The sequence below is a fragment of the Trachinotus anak genome, unplaced genomic scaffold (genome assembly GCF_046630095.1).
Source record: "Trachinotus anak isolate AG129_WGS33_773 ecotype Australia unplaced genomic scaffold, CSIRO_AGI_Tana_v1 ptg000028l, whole genome shotgun sequence".
In the NCBI taxonomy this organism is placed as follows: Eukaryota; Metazoa; Chordata; class Actinopteri; order Carangiformes; family Carangidae; genus Trachinotus; species Trachinotus anak.
Genome location: NW_027273879.1, coordinates 14,098,368 through 14,123,451, shown reverse-complemented (window position 1 = coordinate 14,123,451; position 25,084 = coordinate 14,098,368). Strand labels below are relative to the sequence as shown.

Sequence of the window (25,084 nt, the reverse complement as noted above, 5' to 3'; positions counted from 1 at the left end):
ACTGGAGCAACACAAGGACACAAGAGACGCTATGACAGTATTTACTCAACAGCTTCAACCTGTTTTAGATTCCTAGTCCAGATTCCTTTTCCATTTTCTCTACGAGTGGGCACAACACAAGGTCTTTGTTATTACTCTAATCACAAACAAGTGTCTACTATCCACTGCTGGAGCTGTGTTTCTGCTGTGTATGTGTGTGTGTGTGTGTGTGTGTGTGTGTGTGTGTGTGTGTGTGTGTGTGTGTGTGTTTGTTTGCTCTCACTCAGGAGAACAGCCTCAGGTTTTATTTTTAAATTGAAAAACCAGTGAAATGTACTTATTTATCATCTTTCTATCATCTCATCTCTATTCATCTCTATCAATGAAAAGAGGTCAAAAGTCAATAAGATTCATTTTAAGAATTTTACGGCTACAAATTAGGCCTTAAACTACAGGAACTATAGAGGAAGAGCAACTTTTCATCTTATGGGGCCGTTTTATGTTGATTTTCCCTGTAGGAAGTAATTTATTTGAGTTATTTTCAGTAAGATCAGCTTGCAGAAACATGAATCCTAACAAAAAGATTTCTAGATTGTAGGTAAAAACAACAACAAAAAAATTAAACATAATTAAGTAATTAGGGGAGCCACAAAAAACAATTTTTTTGAGTGAAAATCCTCCTCTGTCACAATACTGGTTGAATATGCGAGAGAGACTAATATTAATTATCTGTAGCCAGGCTTTGGTAGAAACTAGAAGACTTTGTTGACCAAAGATTAAAGTAGACAAACAACCCTTAAGCTACAGCAAAGATGAAAATCAGTGGCACCAACCACCACAGATTACAGTATGAGAAAGCTAACTAATGGAGATATACTTTTGAAAACTGTTCATTGTAGTGTAAAGTATATGCAATTTAGCTATGGGCAAAAAAAAACCATTATCATGATCTTTAAAAAAGACATGTCAGCCTTCACTGACTGATTTATGCACACAAACACATACACACAAAAGTGAGGAAACGACACTTGTTTGTAACTTTAAAAAAAACATGCTACAGAGACACGCCCGCACAAATACATACTCTATCCACCCACAGAGAGTTCCTAAATGCCTTGAGCTTTCTGACAAAACTATTCGACAGGATTCCTCCAGTAATTTCAGTTTCCAGTGTCCTGTCGGATGTAATCTGGTTGTCTGAGTCTGTTTCCTGTCTGACAGATTTTAAGAGAGGACACCAGATTGGAGTTAACACTGTTTGCCTTTCTGTTTCCTACACACACAGACAGAAAGTTAAAAAAAAAAAAATGCACACAGGGTATTCATACTTTATAGCTAAACCACTATGATTGGAGCACTGATATCAGGTCAGTGTCTCTGCGAAAAACTGCAGACACACACGTGCACAAGCATTAACATAGAACCACAGAACAATGAGGGAATAACTAACAGCTAATAAAAGTAACAGCTAATGAAAAAGAAAAGAATGATGCACATCAGCATAAAAGTGTGTGTTTGCACGTGTGCTTTGTGTATATGTATTGCATGTGTGTATGTTTTGCGAGTGTCGTGCTTGAGCATGAGACATGTACATGATATCAGACAGTTTCACCCACATGCCTCAGCTTATACATACCTTCTATGGATTATTTTGTCAGCTGTGTGTGTATGTGCGTGTGTGTGTGTAAATGGTGCGATTGCCTTTGTTTCTCTCCGGCGGTGAAGTATTTGTGTTAAAGTTAAACAGTGAAGACACAAGCAGGTCACCTCCTCCATCATCCTCCCCACTCAAAGGAGCTGAGTAGCACAAACACAGACGTCAACTAAATCACCACTATTAACGTCAATAGACAGTGTTGTACCAAAAAAAAAAAAAAAAAAAAAAATTGAAAAAACATTGTTGGACTATTACGTGATATTATACATTATCATTTCATTAAATAACAATTTGTGAAAAATACTCATTTGGAAAAATTCAACCAATCCTTCCTAGTTTGTTTTATCTTTCAACTCAAAAAGACTCAAAAAACAATTCACTATTCCATGTACAAATGACTCAAGAAGGAAGGTTTACTTTAAAGCTAACAAGAAATTTGTAGGAGCAGCTTTTTTTTTACCAATGGCTTTACAAAGGCAATAAATACAGAGGAAATTAAGTGAGGGATAATACTGGATAATAATGGAATAGCACCTGAGATTTGATGTTTACAAGAAACATGTTAAGTTTAGTGTATTAGCATGCTAACATTTGCACTAACCACAGTATACAGGTTAGGTGATAAACCAAAGGTATTCTTCATCATCAGGGAAGCACAATGTCTGTACAGAGTCTAATGGCATTTTATAATTGGTCGGACCAGAGCGGTGATCCAACAGACTGACGTTGCTAGAGGCAAGTTGCTAGCTTGGCTAAAAAGAACTGGGTTGGCATCTCTTTGAAAATTGTCTACTACCACTGAAATGTATTTCAGTATGTATTAACACAACAAAAGTCTTAATAAAATGAGTTAGACTTAGGATTCAAGTTACAACTCATAATCAGAAGGCAAGCTAAATTGTTTAATCGCATATCAAGTTACTGTCTGTGTTGATTTACTTCTTCATCCAGCTACAACTGTTCCTTATTACCGTGCAGGCTTATAGTTTCAGAAAGTTCAAAAGCAATCTACACATTTTCAAAGACATATTGCAATCTATTGTCCTCTTTTTAATTTTACAGTGAAGATAATCAACACAAAGAAAACAGATAGCGCTGGCGCCCAGTTGACCCTGACAGGAAGGTGGAGGTGGTGTACATCCATCTCTCTTTGCAGGTAGAGACAAATGAGCCTGGTTTCCTGCCTGAGGCCTTGATTTCTTCTTTGATGGACTTTTAACAATGAGGACAGCAAGACAACACACACACACACACACACACACACACACACACACACACACTCTCCCAGATCTATTTAGTCCCCCTCACTCACACTCACACATTCATTTACTGTGCTTCACATCACAGTACAGCTGCAGTCCAATGACATCGGCATGCACTCATTTTGCCAAAAGATGTGAACACAGATCTGTTGTAGGTACTAAATATGTTGTAGTCGCAGTGTCATACTGCAAAAATACAATTTCTACTGAATTTCTAAAGAATTAACTTTACTTGTGAGTGTGGAAAACCCGACTGAGACAAGAACCATGACAGGAAAAAAAATTAATGACTCACTGGGTTCATTGCATTGAATGAAAGATGTAGCAAAAGTTCAAACAAACTGGTGTAAATGTGGTTATGACTTAACTGTGTGTTTACCTCAGTGCCATAGACGTCCCGTTGACCGACGCCGCAGAGCACACTCTATGGGTTTGTCTATAGGAGCAGCTCCCCTGCCGTGCGTACCGCTCATCCCCACAGCAGAGGATCACCAGAAACGCCCTCCGAAATGCCCGGTTCAGAAAGGCATACAGGAAGGGGTTCAGCCCTGAGTTAATGTACCCAAGCCACAGCCAGGCTGTCCACAGCTGCCAGGGGACTGAGTAATGAATGAATGGGTCCACCACATTGGTGATGAAGAATGGCGCCCAGCATAGGCAGAAACAACCCATTATAACCGCCAGTGTCTTTGCCGCTTTAGTTTCAACACGCATGCGGCTATTTGCTATAGGAGCCTGCTCTGAAGAGGAGGAACCCATTGTTGTCCTAAGATGATAGTGCTCTGAGGGATCTGAGGAAGTGGAGGACCTCACAGTGATGACCGGAGCCGTCCCGGTAACGGGAGCAGAGCCAGCACGTTGCAGTGTCTCAATTTGTCGTACATGGGTCATGGCAGTGACATAGATACGCTGGTAGGCCAGGACCATGAGGGCCAATGGGACGTAGAAAGCCACTGCAGAACAGATCAGGGCGTATGGCTGGTTGACCAGAAACACGCAGCTTGTGTCATTGGAACCTCCTGTCAAAGCTTGCCTCTCCTTAATCTGGAGGGGAGAAGAGATGCCGTCACAAAAATGGAACGAACAGTCCATAATTTAGTCATTAGTCTTTGACCTACCTAGGTATCAAACAAGAGTAGGTCAAAACCTAGTATGTGGCTATGGTCAAATTCTGATTTTATAACCACAACGTCTTCTGACAAAACCACCAAACACATAAATTAAAGACAAAGACTATGCTGTGATTTCAGCTATATTTACCTATAAAATGATCTCAACTAATTGATCATGCCAGTATTTCATTACGAAGCCTTGTTTTCAGTTGCTCCCATTTGACACGTTAAAGTTATTGCATTACATTTTAATACCATCTCAACACTTCCTGTAACCACTTAAAAATTAAAGCCCACTAGTGTTTCAGTTGGCTTTTAGGGCTTTTATTCTTCAGTAAGAGTATTGTCTCATTTCCAGTTGCTGGTGTTTCTGTTGTTTACATGCTACTCAAATTTGCTAGTTTCTTCAGCAGTTACAGATGACTTAGCTCTCTCCCTCCCTCTCTCCTGCTCAGTGTGTCTAACATTTAATTATTCCTCTGCCTCCTTTAGTAATAATGATACATGTGATGAAAGCAGTTATGGAGGTGAGGCCCAGTGCATTGGAAACTCCTCCATCTCCCTGAAATTCCAGAGCAGTCAGGAAACCAGAGCGGCTCAGTAGACTGCCTGTAACAGGAGGTGCAGCCCTAAGCCCCCGGTTGGCATCCATCCGGTCGTAGGCATATTTTTGAGTTTAGAGAGGCTAGTTGCTAAGCTAAGTTAAGGAAAGAAGCAATAATAATAGCCTGGTCAGCTGCCTCTATATTTGTCCTGAATTGAAAATATGATAAGGTCAAATTAAATTGAATATCCTACAGGTAGAGAAGCATCTCAAGCTCAAAAGGGATTTTTTTTCTCATCCCCTTGTGTAGTAGTTGGGCTTAGATACTGATGAGCTACCCTCTGAGCTCTGCATGGTCATAAATTGGTCATTTTGTGTAATGGGGCAGTAAAATCCCACATCTAAAAGCGTCTCAAAGATATCTTTCACATATTTCACAGATTAAGTATTTCTGGTTTCAAGGCAAAGAGAGAGCTGAGACACACCAGTTTCAAATCACTATGCCACCACCACTATGTTCAGTTCAAGCCAAACAGACATGCTGTACCATAGTATCGAACACAGTATTGTAAAATATAATCACTTCTGCGGCTTTGTGACAGCTGGAGTGAAAAGAAGTTTTTGGAGGAGAGCAAGAGTGCATTGGAAATCTGAATTTTTTTGAAAGAAAGAAAAGTGACAGAAATTACTCCTACAAAATAACAAACTAAAACCTGGCCTAAAAATGTTAAGAAAAAAGTTATTTCAAGTCTGTCTGTGACATATCACTTCAAGCTATTAAAAAACGATTGTTGTTTGGATGCCGCCTGACTGAAGGAAAGAGAAAAAGAGCCATGTATTTCATTAAGTGTAGCTGAATAAATTCATCTATCCTTGTCTGCCTCTGGGAGTCCTGCAGCTCATTTCAAGGCAGCCCTGAAATAATCTCTCGCCAAAACATATCCAAACCAGTAGAAAATGCTTGTTGAAGAGCCGTCTTTGCTCGCAGCAAGAGAGTCTCCACAGGGACTGGAATTGTTTTGTGATTACTGCATTACCGTGTCATTGTTCGAGGGATTGGAAACATTATTAGAAACAGACAATATTAGGTTGGAAATGTTTCTGCTGCATTTGCCCTCACAGAAGGACCATCTCTCTTAGACATTTGAAGGAGGTATATGAACTCTTCACTTTGTTAAAATATACTATATATTTTGTCGATGCAGGAATGTAATATAATAACAATATAATCAGCGGTTTTTGAGCGCATTACTGTCCCTCTATGGTTTCTGATCTTAGCTACTAAGGACTCACAATGTCCTCGATGCCGATGGCGTTCCAGCTTTGCATAATGGGTAAGAAGGAGATAAATGTGGGGATGAGCCAGCAGCCGCTGAGCATCACTGCCACTCTCACCGGGGTCATCTTGTTTCTGTAGACCAGTGGCTGGCAGCAGATAGCGTAATACCTGGAATAATACACACAGACATAGAAGCACTACAGTGTACAGTTTTTGAAGCAATGTTCCATATACTTTAAACACAGAACCAAACATCAAAACTGTTTCAAAGCAAAATAAATCAAATCTTACAAACCAAGCCTCCAAATGGCTTCAGCATCTTTGACATCTTTATTTTTCACTTTTCTTAGAAAGCTTGAGCTCAGAACAGTTGCTGAAAAACTGTTATATTAGGTTATTTAAAACATCACTTAAAATTGCTTAAAAATTCTCATCAGTGTTTCTCATTGTTGGCACAAGATACACACGCACACACACGCACACACACAAACCTGTCCAGTGCAATGCAGCAGAGGTGCAGGATAGATGCTGTAGTTAACAGGACGTCCAGAGACGTTCTGACGAGGCAGAAGATCTCTCCGTACCGCCACTGTCCGGTAGTCAACTCAATTGCAGCAAAGGGCATCACAACCAGAGCAACCAGCAAGTCAGCAAATGCCAGCGACACAATGAAGTAGTTGGTCTTCTTCTTCCTGAGAGGTGAGGTAAGGAGATGAGAGAAATTATCTATAACCGTACTGTACTTTGCCAGCACAGGCCTTACCTAAAGCCACACAAATCCTAGTAATGTGATTTCAAAAACAGGTTTAAAATAAATGTAAGAAAAAATAAATTAATCAAAGGACTGAAATTTTATATCACGCCCAACCAGATTTGCCAGTATTACACATTCCTTGTTTTTGCTGTTCTTGTCTGGTTACAACTGACTTTTTTGTCAACAAGTTTCCTAAATATACCACAACTTTTTAGATCAGTTTCTTGTCTTACAGGCAGGTATTGGCGGACTTGCAATTTGCTTAATACAGGTATTTCATGGCAGTGAACAAGTGCCTTTTGCCAAAGTAGGTAGGGAGAACATTGAGGCTGGGTGTGTTTTGTACAGATTCTGCTTTTATTGGGAGTTTAAGTCAGAATGGACCATTGTTATTACCACTCACCGTAGATGTCTGTCCTTGCAGAGCGCCACCATAACCAGCAGGTTGCCAAACACCGTCATGATAATAATGATGGAGAGGAAGATGGTGAGAGCAATCGTCTCCAGTGAGCTCAGGAATTCTTGTGGCTGCTCCTGTTCCTGATGTTGTTCTCCTGTGTTTATTGTGTCATCCAACAAACTAGAATACAAAAACAAATAGCATTTTGAAACCCCTCATATATTTGTAACTTTCTCATACCAAATGAAATGGGCAGTTTTTCATGCCTTGCAAAACAAAAAGAGCACACGAGAATTTTCTGATCTGTCACCTCATGATTAAGTTAGGGTTAGTTTTAGGCAAATAAAACTAGTTGGTTACAAGTAGAGATCATGATATCATAGGATAATGGGACATTGCGAGTACATAGTGTTGCCGAACCAGGCTACAAAAGAGAAATTGCTTTTTTATATATTTATTTTATTTATTAATTTTTTTTAGGAAGTTTCAGAAATTTGGCAGAACTGGATTGGTTAATAATTTAGGGTGAGTTAAGAGCTTTTCTTTACTGTAACAGAGTTTGAATTTGTGACTTACTGTTGAGGTGATGCTGTGGCCATCACTGGTCATCTGCACTGAGGTCAGCAGAGGAGAGTCCTCATCACCCCATGTTCTGGCCCTGTCAGCGCACACAGACACACACACACACACACACACACACACACACACACACATACACGATGTTGTCCTGGCTCTCACAATAAGTCTGCATTTTCCTAAAAAATAGGAGCCAGCACATATAAACTGGTCAGATTTCTTCTTGTTTGTCTAGCCAGAGCCAAAAATGTGATATTTGTGCCTCAAATAAGTAACTGGATTGCAGCTTGAAAGTATGTGATATTTATAAGGCAAATAGGCAGCAACAGGAAGCAGCTGTGTCTGCCAGATTCCATCAGTATGTTAGTTTGTCTTTGTAATGCAATAATAATACTATGCTTTAGTGAGTGCCACAAGAGAAATTCTCCTTTCTTATTCCCCTGTCAAGGGAGATCAAAGGTCAGATTTCAGCTCCTTAAACAGCACCTCTGGGGCTGGTCGAGAGTCAGCAGATCCTTGTTCTCCTTGGTGAAGGTCAGTCTGTCTGACACTGCAGCCCATATTTAACCTGGTGGTTAAGGTAAAGGTATTGATTTTTACCAACAACAGCCTGAGGTAACGAGATGACAATTAGTTTTCAAATAGATGAGGAAGGTTAAAGCATTAACTCTGGGTCATTGTCCACATACACCATTTTTTACCTATTCTTTGCTGTCAAGTTAATATCTTCTGATTCAGATCAGTATACAGGTCCTGGTTTTGGTTGGCCATTTACAGCTCTCTAATTAAGTCCGAGAGCATAAGTTGCATTTTTTTAATATTAACACCTATCTCAATATAATGTACTTTTTTTTTTTTTATTTTAAGATATTTTTTATTGGGGCATTTTTGCCTTTATTCGACGGGACAGTAGAGAGTGAGAGGGAAGGGCAGAGAGAGAGGGGAATGACATGCAGGAAAGAGTCAGGCCGGTCGGGAGTTGAACCTGCACTCACCTCCTAAGAGCATCAGCTCATGTGGGATGCGCCCTAACCACTCCGCCATCTCACCACTGCCTACAATGTACTTTTTGAAGTGATTATGTACAAAAAAATATACAAGAATAAGAGTCTACAGCCTCATTAGCAGCTCTGTAAGGCTCCAATTGGACACAGTGCTGCTTTGAGCTAAAAGCTAACATGACCATCCTAAAATAATCACAAAGGCTACATGAATATATATCAGTCACTAGTAGCAGGTGTAGGTTTTACCATGGTCACCATATCATTTTAGAGTGTTAGCATGCTAACCTTTGCACTTAAAAAAATACACTAAACAAAAAGCATAGCTAGGGCTGATGCAAATATCTTTAATTTTGCAGGTCTTAATGGTGCACTGAGAGTCCAACAGCCATGCAGCCTACTTAGCTAAGAACATTGTTTATTACACCAAGATAAGATACAAGTGCATACAGTTTCTGTCTATATTTACAATAACTGAGACGGTTTTGACAAAATTGATCAGTGTCACAGGAAGTGACAAAGACCGTTTAAAAGTGGCTGGAGTCCAGCTCTGAGTCATTTTAGACTCAGTATTTGCTCTTGATGAACAGCAGAAAGCCTTTCATCAGTAGAGTACTGTAGATGCCTTATCAGCTTTAAGCACCTCTTACAACATCTGCTGCATCTCTGCCTCTTTATGACAGCTGTCAACTCTTATCTCAGTCAAGGGTCAATATCATCGCCTGACAGACAGTAAATGGTGAACTGTCTGCAGGAAATGCTGTTGACAGAATCGCCAGTTGTCACAGTCAGTCACGTCCGTGTATCATCTTGTCCAGGTATAAGGCTACGATGTAAGTTTCAGCTAATGTCTCACTTTTCTCATACTGTAAGCATCCATTATTCACTAGACTGAATCTTGGCTTGATTTGACTTGATCTCAGAAGAAATACAGATGTAGTATGGGTCGGCAAGACTGGTCTTGATTTGTTTGGTGGTCCCCAGAGCCAAAAGAGCTGAGAAACCCTGATCTAGTCAACAGCTTTTCCAGCTCTGACTTGTTCAGACATTGTGTCTTTCATATATACATAACATTCATTGGGTTGTAAAAATATATGGCACTTTTTCTTTTTTTTTTTTTTGTGAAAAATCTGACAAGGCATCTACAGTACTCTACTGATGAAAGGCTTTCTGCTGTTCATCAAGAGCAAATACTGAGTCTAAAATGACTCGGAGCTGGACTCCAGCCACTTTTAAACGGTCTTTGTCATTTCCTGTGACACTGATCGATTTTGTCAAAACCGTCTCAGTTTTTGTGAAACAGAGATGACAAGGACAGTTCAGGGTGTTTTCCATCAACAGCTCCACTTTCTTTCTCGAGGACAACAACAACAACCCTGATAGATTACACCAACACCTCATTGTACTTGGCTGAAGAGCATGCATACCATCTGTACTTAACAAGGCCCAGTAAGACACTATGTTCTTTTCTGAATGCATGTGGACCATGGACAGATTAAAAAATGATAGACCGCCACCATCTTTTGGTAGACAAGTACCTACACAGACGTTTTATGATTTCTATATTGCAGTGATTCCCATTGACCAGGTCAACCAACACATAAGAGACCACGCCTAAATTTCATGAGCCTTGTATGAAAGAGAAATCACAACAATATCCTAACAGTAAACCAGAACAGTAAAGTTGTATGCCAGACAACTAAACAATGAGACTGACCCCTCTCGATGACACAGCTGTGAAATGCCAGGAACTGTACAAATGGGGATAATGGCACACGGTGACGGGACAGTCAGTAGTTGAAGGTGTTCATGATGATGCACTCGATGTTGCATATGATGATGAAAGTAGTTTTTGTGAAGGCTGAACAAAGAATGCTTGAGAAAGTAGATCAAAGTCTGCATACTTTCACACCTCCACACACCTGGCCAGCGTACACATGTTATAAGATCTAATAGGCACCTAATGTAAAATCCACTGAGGCCTTTAGGGGCCCCTGACCCCTTGGGCTTCTGAGCCTGTGCCCAAAAGGCACTTTCATGATTAGGACACAAAAACACTGATTACACACACAGCAAATATAATTAAATGTCAAGTTGCTGAACGAACGATTCGGCCGAACAATGGTGCACAGATTGGAATCAGTTTAGCATTCTCATTACAACACCCGGTGTTCAGCAGCACACTGAAACATACTGATTACTGTTTGCATCTTAAAATGTGCATAGAGGAAATTGTAATCAGTATTATCATTTCTCTCTCATGCTGTCTCTCTCTCTCTCTCTCTCTCTCTCACACACACACACACACACATTTGCACACAGAAATCATCACTGGACAACAAAGTAACACTACCCACCATCCTCTCATTGCTCACTTGGTTACTCACACATCGCACTCTTGGAAATTAGAAAATATTTGCTTAATATGAATTTCTAAGAAAGGGGGGAAAAAAACAGGAGTGAAAGAGAGAGAGAGAGCGTGAAGGGAGAGGAGCAATATTTCTGACAGGTTGCTGTGGTTTTCTTGTGTGATGCACATCCAGGGAGGCGTGTTTTCACAGCTCACCGTGTCCATTTCACACCTGACTGACACAGAGCTGAACTGAACAGAATGAACTCTGCAGAGCAGTGGGCATAGAGAGAATAGGTTGTTTTTTTTATTTTTTTTTTAAATCTATTTTTTATTTGCTGTATGATTGTTACCATTACAATTCAAAAAAGTTTCTTTTGATTTGATTTGATTTTATATTCATCACCATTGATGACATAACTATTGGTTATAGTCAAAGCTCAAGCTAAATTGTGCATCATGTCAATGAAGCCGACTGAATGGCATTATTTTAATTAAACAAGAGACACAAGAGTCTACAGCCATGCTAACAGCTCTATGAGCTGTTCAACAGGTATAATGTTCGCTTTCTTAGTTTTGTGTGCTAGCATGCTAACAGCACCAAACACAAAGAACAGCTGTGGCTGATAGGAATGTTGGTTTTGCAGATATTTGCTGATAAACTGAAGTGTTGAAAGTATTGAAACTGAAGTGATTATGGCACTAGGTGAAAAGCTAAGGATTACACACACAGCAAATATTATCATTATTTATTATTATTATTATTATTATTATTATTATTACTATCCATTTTATTCCTCCTCTCTAACCCTTTTTCTATTCATTATCTGGCATTGCATTTAGCACTCACTATGAAATGAAAAACATTCTGTCACAAACAAACATGCACACACACACAAGCAGAATTCCACACTACAACAACATTTTTTCCCACTAAACAAGAATAACTGGTGTGCTGACTCTTGAGGAAAAGTGCCTGGAAGTATATGCTGAGATCATCTGCAATGTAACAAAGGTCTAAAACTTGCAAATCATATTAATTTAATGAAACACTATTATGTTGTGATCCTTGTCTCACTGTTAACACAACAAATGCAGAAAATGAAACGGTCCTTAACTCTCATCTCACTTGTTTTCTTGTCAGGTGGGAAGTAAATACTTCTCACATAATCTCACACCTCAGACTGTGAGAGGGCTGAACTGTGTGCATGAGCGTGTGTGTATGTGCGTGTGTGTGTATTTATATATACATGCACATTTGTTTGTTTGTACTGTATGTGGAGGAGGAATATCTGGTATTGTTGCCAAGGAGACTGAGAGGTATCATGTTCTGCAGTCTATCCTCCTGTAATTTTAAATGTTTGAGTAAGGAAGATGGACTCTTGAACAAACTACTGCTGGGACAGGTGCTCTCCTGCTGTAAAGTGTGTGCAAAGTAGCTGCTAATCAGTGTTAATGTACTGCACATTAAGAGAGCAGGATTAAAACATATCTGTGATATTCTTTCTTTTTTTCTTACTAACAGCAAATCCCATTAAAACACCAACACTTCAAATCAATTGGTCCCATAAACAAGGACTGTCTGTATAACAAAAGCTACACAGATATAGTTTATTCCTCTGTGCCACTGTTGTCCAAATATCAGTCACATCACCGTCCTGGGAATTGAAATACTCACCAGAGTATCAAATGTTTATTAATCTGCCACTGAAAATAATCCCCAATAAATTGCATTGTGCACACTAATTTTGTTTGAGTAATGCTCGCTAAAACCTAAAGTGCCAAGTTGTTTTGGGAAATGATTTAGGGCATGAGTCCACATGGCATTTTTTCTGAAAACAGCATCTTTTTTCAATTGTTCCCAATGAGGAGAGAGCTATGTGGCTACATGCAGCCACCTGGAGAGAAGGTGCTGCACCCTGCGTCTTCCAAGCGCTTCCAGTTGAAAATCCCTGAACTTTTCAGAAAGACACTGGTGTCATCACTGCAGCTCCTTTTTCAGGCAACCAATCAGATGGGGCGGGACTCAGCACTCTGCTAACCAAGAAAATGGAGGAGGGGCTTGTTTTGGGCGGTTCTGCCTATCCAGAGCTTTATGATTTGCTGGATAGAAACCACCACGACAGAGACACAGTGGGTGGGAACAGATGGGTGAATGGCAGTGGTGATATGTTGTCGATAATAAAAACAAAACCCAGGCGCACTGCTTTTTTGATGAAGCACTGGGATAAACGCTCCTCTGGCTCCCTTTCTGCAAGAAAAAAAACAAAAACTAAATCCTATCAGGTCACGTGGCCTTATCCTATTTTAAAAATAAAATATTGAGTTGTTTTTACAGATGAACATCTTGACCAAACGATTTATTAAATTTTTGACAATAAAATAATGAGGGGAAAATATGCCAACAGTGATTAATTTACTCAATTCCCTCAAACCACGTGGATCATTACTTTGATTTATTCGGGTCCACTGTCCCTGAGCCTGTATACTTCTACTTCATCTAGTGATTTCTACTTGTGCATGTATGCAGCATGTGCAGGTGGAGAGAGCGACAGCAACAGCATAGTAAGAGCTGGACATTCAAGAAAATAAGCACTCCTCGAACTCTTCTGTGTAGCTGCATTGCATTTTGGTCTACCTTCCTGCTATTGTGAGAGTATTAATTGGTTTCTCTGCCTCTTCTACAAATAATCTTTGTCTTAGTGCTGGCAATAAAGAGAAGCCCTTGCTCTCTTTCTTTTAGGTCTGCCAGTGTTTTTGGTTTTTGGAGGGCATCTTTACACATTTGCTAAATGTTAATAGATGGTATCACGAGGACTCATTGGTGCTGGAGGTGTTGTTTACTCATAAGATCTCCAAACCACTCTGAACGCTAAACTTGTTTTTTTCCACATTAATGCACTTTGAGCCTTACACAAAAGGCCAGTGTGTCTGTGCCAAAGAATCATGTTTGTCTTTGAATAGCCCTCCGCACAGCTTGCACAAGGTCAAATTTAGCACATCAGGTTGCTGCTAACTGGTCGTTTACTGTGAGAAAAGTCAAAGGAGAAACCGCACGTGTCACCAAATCGACCAGGACTGTAACTTTACCAGAGATGCTGCCACCTATTTGCCCTGATTCCTTCAAATTTTCATACTTAAAAAACTTGTACAGTGTTTACAACATAAGAAAAATTTATGAAAAAAGAAATGTGAAGGGGAACAAAAGACATTTTTTTTTATAGTTTCCCTAAATTCTAAAATTTCCTCCCAGCTCACTGTTGATGCTCAGTTCTGTTCTTCTACACTTCAGACTGTGATCTTGAAACATTTTTAAATGATTTTCATAATGCATTATAAATACAGACAGACGCACCACACACCGGTGAGTTCAGACACTCTTCATCTCGATCCACTCGGAGCTTGTGGAAAGATGACTAATATATTTTGCTACTATTTTTTATGGCTGCAGAGCTTAAAGAGACCGAAACAGAAAGCAGAGCCCTTGTCAGTTTCACTCAACAATGATCAGCCAAAAGCAAAAAAAAAAAAACACCATCCGGTTCCATACAAACACACTCTGAGCTAAGTAGGTTTGATACACTATTATGTTAACTGACAGCAGCAGCAGGAAACAGAGGTTTTGGAGAAATGACAAAGGTGTAAAGTTTGCTCAAGAACGAATTGGTTTGGGACGCCAATCAAAACCATGAAATAACCTCTCAACACCGGGAACAGCCGCCACACCAACACACACATACAGTACACACAGACACTTTCTCTGGCTGGGACGGAAAGGTCTCTGCAGTACAACCATGTAACGCTAAACTCCCAATTGCAGGCAACATTACATTTTTAAATCTGTGGTGGAAAGAGTGAGTTCACAGAAAGTCACTAAAACCCTCCATGACCCAAAACCTTTTGTCTCCTTCTCTGTTGCTTAGCATTAGTGATGTTTTGATGCCTCGCTTCTGCACGCCAAATATCATATGACCACCCTAAACGAAGCTTCACTATATCACACTTGCAATGATGTCACAATGGTTTTGGACACAAGACATAGGCTTCTCAGCTTACCACAATATTTAAACACAGAGTTGCTTTATGGATAACTGTTTTATTATAGTCTCTACAGATGTAACCAGGGTGCTTCCTGCATAGATAATTACTTGGCAGCCTATGTCAAATTTCGTGCCGCCTCCAGCTCCTGACAAAGTCTGGCGGGTTATTTCCCATCAACCGTTTCTCTTGGCTTTCTGTCATTTGTAACTGAAGTTGCTGCATTACCCTGATGTGGTGACGCTGTATTATAATCAGCACAGTGTACCCAGAAATGTACTGCTAAAACTGCTGGAGAAGAAAAGAGCTGCAATTTTCCTCATGGAATTTCCTCCTAAGAGCGTCTGTTTATTCCCGACAGTAGGAGTGTGTCAGCCTGTGGTGCCCTGATATTTTATGGCTGTTCAAACAGGTGAATATTCTGTCTTTTGCATCCAAGCACAATGATGCAGCAGTGTGACATACTTTATTACTGACAAAACTATAAACTGTATTATTTACTGTTGTTGTATAATAGGTATCTTATTGCACCACTGAATAAAATAATTTACCTATCAGTGCAGGACAGGAGGATATTCCTGTGCCGACAGCAGCATACCTTGAACTCACAACGTTCTGGGGACAAACAGGCCATCAGCCTGGAATAGATGCTGTAATGAAAGATCCCGCTGGACAAAGTCTGCAGAGAAATAACTCATTATCTCATACCAGGATCTAATGTTAGGGGGGAAAAAAGATCACATTTACATCGTGACTTACGCTCCACTTGTCGGCTTTGTGTCTTTTTGAGGCCATGTAAGCTGTGTAGATGTAGCATGAGACGTGCAAACAGGACAGTTAATCTGGTGGGTTTTTATAAACTATCAGTCCAGACAGCATCTGGAGAAAGTTTTTTTCTCTCCCATTTAAAGACCATATTTGGCAGCTAAAATAAAGAAAGAGACTGGTAAATTCCTGGAACACCCAGTGTGGCTGAAAAACAGATTCAGTTTCACAAAGTTATTTAAAACCATTCAACCAACTCTCTTCATTACTTCGCTTACTTAAAATATTTTAAGCTTGGTGATGAATGCCAGAACAGTGCCACTTGTGAGAAAACCCTCAAACTGATAACCCTGATAGGACTGAGAATATGAATACTGATAACAAAGCGTCCATGATTCATCATAAAATTGTTTACAGTTTTAAACACTGGAGCAAAACCATTCTGAAGTTTGAAAGACTGAAATAATTGTCTTTCATCTACAGTCTTTTTTGTGTATGGACATGACCACATGTATAATTATACTGTATTTTCTTACACACCCGGGAAGAGGAGTCTTTCCAAGGTAACGAGTGGGGATCAAAATAAACAAAGAATAAAATTTTACATACAGAAACTGCTTTAACAGGATTGACCTCAAACATATCTTTTAAATGCAATTTTTATGCAATTAAATCACACACTGGCATGCTCCACTCGTGACTGGAGCAAGATGCAACCTGGAGGGGACGGAGCGTGTCTTCTGGATAAAGCTGTGTGGGTGGAGGGTAATGGGTTGTGAGCAGGTAATTGAGTGCACTGGGCTCGTCACAATAGGAGTGCCGGCTCACTTGATGGAGGCGGTAAAAGGAGAATGACTGACAAATAAAGTGAGTAACACACAAACGTGCATGCAAGCAAGCAAGCACACACACACACACACACACAGAAACAAATACAAAAGACCAGCAGGCTTTGGAAATAAAGCATCTACTCAGGGTAATCACCCACTGTGCCCCCCCCCTCGTCATGGACTTAGTTAGTACTGATCAGTTTTCCACTTTCTCATAGTACCACTGTCCACATCTCCTTCTGTACACGCTCTGCTGGGAAATTGTGCTTAAAGTACATTCAAGGAGACAATTGTATGCCAACAGATAAGAATAAAAAAAGCTTCTTCCTTTTGAAGATTTTATCTTACTAAGGTAACAACACTTTAAAATGTTTTTAACCCCTCTTTAACTCATTCACAGATGTATAATATTTAACGTGATGCTTTGCATGGCCTCCTTTTCGACATGCAGAAGTCACTTTATTTAAATAAAAGTCTGCTGGTCCACATAAAGTTCTTGTTCACAGAAGTTTTACTTTGATAATATTTAACTGAAATTTGTTATCTGCAAGTTTTGGCCCAGACCAGTGCAGAGGGTGGCGAGCAACAAACTGTGTCTCGGTTACTTTACCTCATCTCGCAGAATAAATGGTCTCATTCAACTCATGTACCTGCCAAAAAAGAAAAATCACCCTTGTTCCCTGAGAAAAAAAAAAACCCTTCCCTGTCCTACCTTTATTTGCTTCTTTCATTAAGTAACTAGAAGTCCACAAATACATCGTCCACAATGATTCAGGAATTTCCAGTCTGAGCCCAAAATTCAATTCTCGCTGCATTAAGAGATAAACATACCAAGAGTGGTAAGACAGCCAACCACAGTTTAGGTTTCTCTCATGCAGCAACAACGACAGCTGATTATTTTGTTTTAGATGCTCAGGAGGAACTAAGTTGTGTATTTTTTCAATGGTATGTGAGCTATTTTTTGCCATGCTCACTGCTTAGATACATTTTGAAATTTTTAGAGCATTGAGCCCCAGAATTAAGGGGAAACCCAGCATGTGCTCATACACAAGGAAGTCAGAGAACGCCAAACAAGCATCAGACAACTTGAGAGTGACAGCTGAAAATCAACAGTCGGGGAAGTAGCTTGATGATTTTCTGATTGTAGGGGTTCAGTAAATGCTAGCACAGCTTCAGGGGTTAACCAGAGTTTCTGACACTTTTTGAGCAGTTATTTGCCTCAACAATTTGAAGGCTCCACTCACTGGCTATCTGTAATGTCAATCAAAGACATGTCTACTCATAGTCTTAAGACAGTCGGTGCGGGGTTTTTTTTACCAGTTTGCTAGGAAAGCTGTGTTTACTAAGAGGTATGATGCACACAATGAGACAAAAATACGTTCAGAAGATTTGTCATGCACCACTCACACTGAAATCCCATTACAAAGGGATCTCTTTAAGGACAAAAAGAACAATTATGGTGACCAGTACCCTTTTCAGTATACATATGGGCATGTGAGTGTTGTATTACAATCAGCTTGATGTGAACCCATCCTTAAAGTCTATACAATCCTCTGAGTTAAGGTCTTGAACTTGCTTGTTTTGTTCAAACAACAGTCCATGATGATATAAGATACAGAAAGAGGTGGGTACTGTGAATTTTTGCTTGATTAAAGATAATCACTGAAGAGTTGCTGGTTACATTTCTGTTGATTGATGAATTGGTTAATCGTGTCAGCTGTAACTTACATGAGAACAAAAGTGATTCCTCCTCCACATAAAGTACAAGTAGCGGTCTGTCACATATCAGTCAAAAAAGTTAAACCTGTTAAACAGCACCATGGCTCTCCACACCTACACCTGCACAGTGCGCACTATACACACCAGATTAACATGGCAGCGATCTCACTCTGTGCAAGTTCTGTCTCATATTGAAAAAATAAACGGCTCCTACTGAGTGGTACAAATATAAAAAAGAAAAAGGAAAACATATTTCCATACTGTGTCAGCAGTAAGAAAGAAGACATTGTTGAGATTATCACTGTTGACAACACTGTGTTGAATTTACTACTGCTCCTATGATAACTTATCTGTTTTGATAACCAAGAGTTAGACAAATATGTTGCTTAGGGTGAGGTGACACTGATAATGAATAAGGCCTGGCTAGCCCTGGGAATCAGGCTAATGAGTTGGCGTTGGTACAAACGGCCTAAAATTAGCCTGAAGGCAGTGGCTTTCTCCTAAATGTCTTCAGGGAGTGGTTAATAAGGACAGCACAGCAGGCAATAGCAGAGACAAGAAGTTAACTGTTTCTGGTAAAGCCAGAGACCACAGCTGATCCCCCCTAAATCACTTTTTTTTCCTATTAAGCAGGTTACTAAAGTACACTCACTGTGTCTCAACACCAATTTGTTTTACCTGCCTGATTCATTTATTGCTCCACTTATGGCTACTGGCCAGTCTTGGAATAATGCCCTCTTCAGGGTTTCAATTTCTGGATGAGGCAGGAGTGCTTGTTTTCTTCTAATATAATCAAAATCAGATTTCATTTTTATCCAGATTCAACCTTTTATGCAATAAAATGTCTAATACTATTAAACCACCATGACTGCTTGCTTTCAGAAATTGAATTGTATTTATTTTGTCTTCTTCCCAGATGCAGCCAGAGGTTACAAAATTTGAACCATTTACTCTTGGGAAACAACTTAAGAGAAGATGAATGATGAGGATCTGTTGGTTCTTATTTTCAATGCTAGATTGGACCAATGCTGTTTGTTTAAAGGATTGGACAGTGTGTAATATGTTGTACGTGTGGAAATGCCAAAAGATGTTGGCAAGCTAATGCTGATTTGGACAAGATTTCCTGAGAATAGAAGTCATGTCAAGTGAAAGGAATGAAGTTGATTTATTATCAGAGGGGATCTGAACAATGGCAGAGGGAATTGCTTTTGGATGACACCACTGCCTCAGCTTTGTTTGAAAATGTTGTATCCCATGTGATAGCTGAGCCATGCTCAGTCTAACTTAATATAAGTCACTCTCTGTAATACTTTGTGTTGGCAAATGACCAGAAATCGATGGTGGTCTGTGGGTTATCCCAGTTGTCTTGTTCAGCACCTATTCCATTTTGATTATGTTTGATTACACCAATGAAAAAATGGGAATATTTCAAGTGAGATCAGTGAGTAAGACCCATAATCCACTGTCCATACCATTTCACAAGCCAAACACCTATTTTATCAAAATTTGCCTTGGTCTTTATGAAAACAACATGCTGGTCCCATGAAATCTCACAGAACAAGGTACAATACATTTCCTACCATAAAAAGGTAGATAAACATAGTATATGTTAGTAAAACACAGTTTTGATACTGATTTATCGCAGTAAGAAAGTAGGGTAGTTTTATATATATAGTACTTTTCAAAACTGTAGTTTCACGATGATTTAAACAATAGAGAAGAGAAAATAAAAGGGAGGAAATAGACAATACAGTGCAGAGTGAGGGTGTGTCTTTGTCTTGATTACCTATAAACCTAAGAGTTACCTACTGCTTTAACATGAAAAGGTGAAGGTATTCCATCTGAATCATGGTGTTATAGTATTGTTGCAAACCTTATCACCAGACCAGAATACCAGTATCGGATGATTCTCTACAAATATAAATACAGGCAGGTTACAGATACTGTACATAGACGTGTAGAAATGCACACCACCTACTGTATGAATATAAAGTAACTTATTTCATTTCCCATTCAGTATTTATTTCAGCACTCCTTGCACTCTTCCGTACCTTGCATCACTTGTTTCCCTCTCAGATTGAATGCCACAACCTGTATTGAGAATTGTTGAGGACCATGTGTATCCCTTTATGGCCAAAGTTTGTCATCTTCAAATGGCTACTTCTAGCATGATAATGCACTGTGTCCCAAAGCAAAAGTCGTCTCAAATTGGTTTCATGAACATGTGTATTTCAGAGGCCATCCCTAGTCCTCAGATCTGAATCCAGTATAACACTTTTGAGATGTGGTAGAATGAAAGACTGGCAGCATGAATGTGCAGCTGACAAATCAGCAGAAATGATGTAATGCAGTCATGTCAACATGGACCAGATTCTCAGAGGACTGTTTCCAACATCAGCCTCAAGTTTTAGGGCAGATGGAGGCTCTACCCAGTATTAGTATTGCGTTCCTCATAAAGTGCTTGCTGAGTGTAAAACAAAGCTGATTCTGATTCTGAATATCTGCACATGGCAACTATGGTCGAGGTATGGTAAGGGCTGGGAAACTAAAGCAGTTGTTATGGTTAATACAAAAGCAAACACTAATTGCAGGTCTGTGACAGGAGGTGAACTCCAGTGTCCTGAATCAAAGTTGGACATGTTCAGCGACCATCCACAATCCAGACCTCCACACCATACAAACAGGGACACTTCACAGGACACACCATTTCTGCACTGGCGCTAAATGTTGTCATCAGACGTGAATGAGGAGGTGTGGGTCCAAGATTTAAATCCTGGGGATACTGGGCTAAGTATTGCTATTATTCCTATTGTCATATATAACCTGCTTTTCCCCTTGTCATTGTCTCACACTGTTAATCTGGTAGTACATCAGCTTGTCTGTCTCCATGTACTCACTATTAAATGATAAGTTTGTTTATACACCTGCACTCTCACAAAACAATACACAGAGGTGTACTGTTCAGTACGCTGGTCCGAGGCAAGGTTAAGAATTTGAAACAGCTCGAACACACATCATCAAACTTGAAGATAAATGTTTCTGCATTTGCCCCCTGATTTTTACAAGCGTTCTTACTATATACATACAATATATATTAGAATTACCACAATATTTAAATGTAACTCCTCGAACTGAAACCATCAGTCGATTACAAGGTCAGGACAGGACAGGAAAATAATCAATAACTCTTTTGAAAATCGAAAAGTTGTTTGTCATCAATAACTAATAACTATCAATACTATCTTTGTATTTTGGACTGTTGCCCAGGCAAAACAAATCAGTTGAAGATAATACTTTGAACTCTGGTAAACTGTTATGGGCATCTTTCCAATATTGTTTGAAGTTTAATGGACTAAATGATTAATGATTTCATTAAAATATAATTGGTAATTGATCAAAAAATTAATTAATAATAATAATCGTTGCAGCTCTAGTCAATCCTTCTCTACTCGGGCCATTATGCTGTTTTTTATAACTTTTAGAAATCAATTTTCACAACCTTTCAACTTTAATCACAACTTTTCTTTTTTCATCCCTACCTCTTTTTCTCGCACACAAACACACACACACAAACACACACACACACACACATGTTCACATAGTGTAAATAGTACAATCTACAGTGTATCAGTTATCTAACTATATTGTACTATTATAATATTTACAATCAATTAAAAGCTTTATCAATTGAAAAGCAGCCAAATACAGAAGCAGCAGTGACTCGCCCTGCTGAAGTGCATTTGCTTTAACAATAGATTGCATGTGTGCGTATGTGTATCTGTGCACCGCACTGCGTATGTGTGCAGACATGAGCAACAGTGCGGATACAGTAACAAGTGTGTGTGTGGGGTTCATTATTTCTAATAAACTACACTCTTACATAATAACAAAGACGGAGACATTGCAGCGTGTCTGCAATGAAATGTCAGCGATCAGTTCACTGTGTTAGGGGTAATTGAACAACAGCATGGACCTTTTCATGTGTCCAGACAGCCAGTGAAAGTTTTTGGAGATATTGATGTGAAACAAGCTCCCACTAATCTTTTTATGGGTGTCTCAGCAGGCCAAAACAAAGACCTAGGAATGCTGTAGAAGCAGAGTAGGGAGTTCTGGCACAACTTCAGCAACTTCCGACGGGAGAAAGTCTGAAGAGGTAAAAACTCCAGCAAACCTTGTCATATAAAGAACTATTTTATTGTCAGACCAGCACATTTCAGCTTTACCCTGATGAAGACGCAAAGACCTAGGAGTAACATGGAGGGTGCCCCTGGACTCCCCTCGTAACTGCCATTTTTTCACCTATTACACACATCAGCTGTATGTTTACCCATCCACACTCTCAGATGGGCACACCTCTGACTCCAATGATATACGTCATGTCATAAAACAAGTGATAAGACCTTGCTGAGCTAAAGGAAGTGCAACTAAAGTCTAAGCACTTATTCCGGGGCCAAGTTTCTCTTAATGTACCCTATATAGTAAACAAAACCTATCTGTCTTTATGCGAAGTTCCCTGGTTGTGGCTTATTAACTTGTCCTCCTGTGCACAAGTCAGTTATTTTCTGCCTTACAGGAAACCTTAATCTATTCACCCTGTATAACATTTCTAGAACATACGTCCATACCTACGTTTTGTGATTAAAAATCAAAAAAAAAAAAAAAAAAAGAAACAGTAAGATAAAGGATTATCATTCATCTCCGAAAAGTCATAGTTTACTTACTAATAGTATCAATGGTAAATAAAGCTGAAATATACAACCCAATTCTTTTGCCTTATAGTGATCATCAGATGTAGTTCAATTTTAATTTTTAATTGTGTAAAGGTGGATGATAAAAATTAAGCTGACAGTTGTAATTAGACCAATCAATGAGTCAAGTGATGGTCACATCAAAATGATACGCACCTCCAGTACACTGCATCTGATGATTTCAGCCTGCTGCTGTATATGTCAATCAATAAATGGACGATAAGAAAAACGAAAAACTCTTCATAGGGTTTTAACTTCTTAATTTTTTTGTGATTCATTTTTGTCATTATATGGACAGTAATTCTCTGTTGAGTAAGTTGTACTTGACGCAGCAAAACATATCTCCGTAACATCATACACATTTAAAAGACTGTTACAGGCATTTTCTCTACCTTCCTTCCATCGCTCTGTCAAACTTTTTCTTTTTTTTTTTTTTTTTAAATCCATGTATCCTGCTCACCTGTGCCGGGCTCCTCGCCTCCGTTCCTCAGATCCAGACGCCCCAGTGCGTGTAAATGACTCTCGTATTCCGGCTGAAATGAAGAAAAAATAAAGACCGATCCCATCTGCATGAGCTGCAGATGAGTGACACTTGGGTTACAGTCCGCCTGGTGCCATTGAGAGAGAGAGAGAGAGAGAGAGAGAGAGAGAGAGAGAGAGAGAGAGAGAGAGGGAGAGGTGCTGCCACCATGTGGCTGCATAAATGCAATGTGAGAGTGAGGAGAGAGCTGCAGGACATACAGGTGTTATGCCTTATACAAGCAGGGGCCCAGGAAAGATGTGGCACTGGCAAACAATACAGTGAAGACATGTATTTACATGTAAAATGCAAAATGTTTCAATGTCTTTTTTTCCCATGTGGGGATTGTTTGGGACTTTTTCAACAGTATTTACAAAAAAAAAAAGTTCACTTTCTTGCTGAGAGTTAGATGAGAAGATTGATACCACTTTGACACCTGTATGATAAATGGCAGCTGGTTTGCTTACCTTCGCAAAAACACTGAAAGGGGAGACAGCTAAGCAGCCTGGCTCTTTCCCAAACCTACCTGCCAACGCCTCTGAAGCTCGCTGGTTAACTCATTGTTTGTTTAAAGGAGCTATATGTAATTTTTTTCTACTGCTACACAGCTAATGTTAGCATTAACAGCTGATTCTTACCAAGAGCTTCAGCCATCATTGTGTTTACACGAGGTTACGCAATCTGATCAGCGCTACTTCTTAATTCTCTCCTGCTGAACTGAGTGACTCACTGTTACAGGATGAGACAGGATGGGCTGGGGCTTGCTGGTTAGCGCGCTAACTTCAATAGAAGAAGTACAGGCAAAATGAGAGTTAACATTTGTGTGGCTTTTCCACCACTGGAGACGGCGAGTAAGGGGCTTAAGTTTGATGCTGAGATCTTGCAACATTTCTTCTAGACTGGTAGCCAAAGTAAACAGCTATTAATGCTAACGCTGGCTATGCTGCGATGGCCAAAACTAACATAAAGCATCAAACACAACACTGGGGCTAGTTCTTCTATAGTCTTGTCGTGTCTGTGATGTTGTCAGGCAGCCAGCCTGTCATTACAGCCAGTGGCTGCGTGACCTACGAGTTCATCTTAAAGATGATAAATATAATACAACAAAATCATGTATACAGAACCTTAAGTCTTTGTGAGACGAATGAATGGAAGTACTACAATAATGCCAAAATGAAATACTGTAGGTAGCCCCCTTTAATTTCTGATATGTTGCACTGCTGATACCTCTATCCTGTGGTCGGTTGGTCAATATTTAACGGAGCGTTATCATTTTAAAATAAAGAAACAAAGGTGGAGGCAAATATGTCTGGGCAGCTCAGAGCTGCATTCATGGGGCACAGTCAGTAAGAGAACAGTATAGACTAATCCAGAGACTTTCCCTGTGTTACTGCATCTTTAGAATAAAGTCTAAACACAACTCAGTCAAAACATGTTCACAAGGGACTTTTTTTTATTATTATTTTGTGGTAATAAATGTATAAATATTGACAAAATTGCTTTATCATGATATTGCTGCCACCAGATGTTGTAGTTGTTGAGATGTTTCA

The 25,084-nt window shown here is 39.6% G+C and overlaps 1 protein-coding gene across 2 annotated transcripts in view; it reads right to left on the bottom strand.

Annotated features, from left to right (window-relative positions):
* The window catches only part of LOC139611715 (5-hydroxytryptamine receptor 4), a 45,023-nt gene extending 21,353 nt beyond the window's left edge, over positions 1 to 23,670 (bottom strand). The window contains exons 1-6 of one of the 2 annotated variants that reach the window (XM_071466586.1): positions 23,475 to 23,670; positions 7,564 to 7,645; positions 6,991 to 7,167; positions 6,325 to 6,525; positions 5,848 to 6,001; positions 3,278 to 3,942 (exon numbers count right to left, since the gene is read on the bottom strand). In XM_071466586.1, the coding sequence (XP_071322687.1) occupies positions 3,278 to 3,942; positions 5,848 to 6,001; positions 6,325 to 6,525; positions 6,991 to 7,167; positions 7,564 to 7,586 (1,220 nt within the window). In that variant the 5' untranslated portion in view covers positions 7,587 to 7,645; positions 23,475 to 23,670. Of the gene's footprint in view, positions 1 to 3,277; positions 3,943 to 5,847; positions 6,002 to 6,324; positions 6,526 to 6,990; positions 7,168 to 7,563; positions 7,646 to 8,049; positions 8,134 to 23,474 lie in introns of those variants that run through there. The other variant, XM_071466587.1, reaches the window with a different exon arrangement.
* Between the last annotated feature and the right edge of the window lie 1,414 nt (positions 23,671 to 25,084).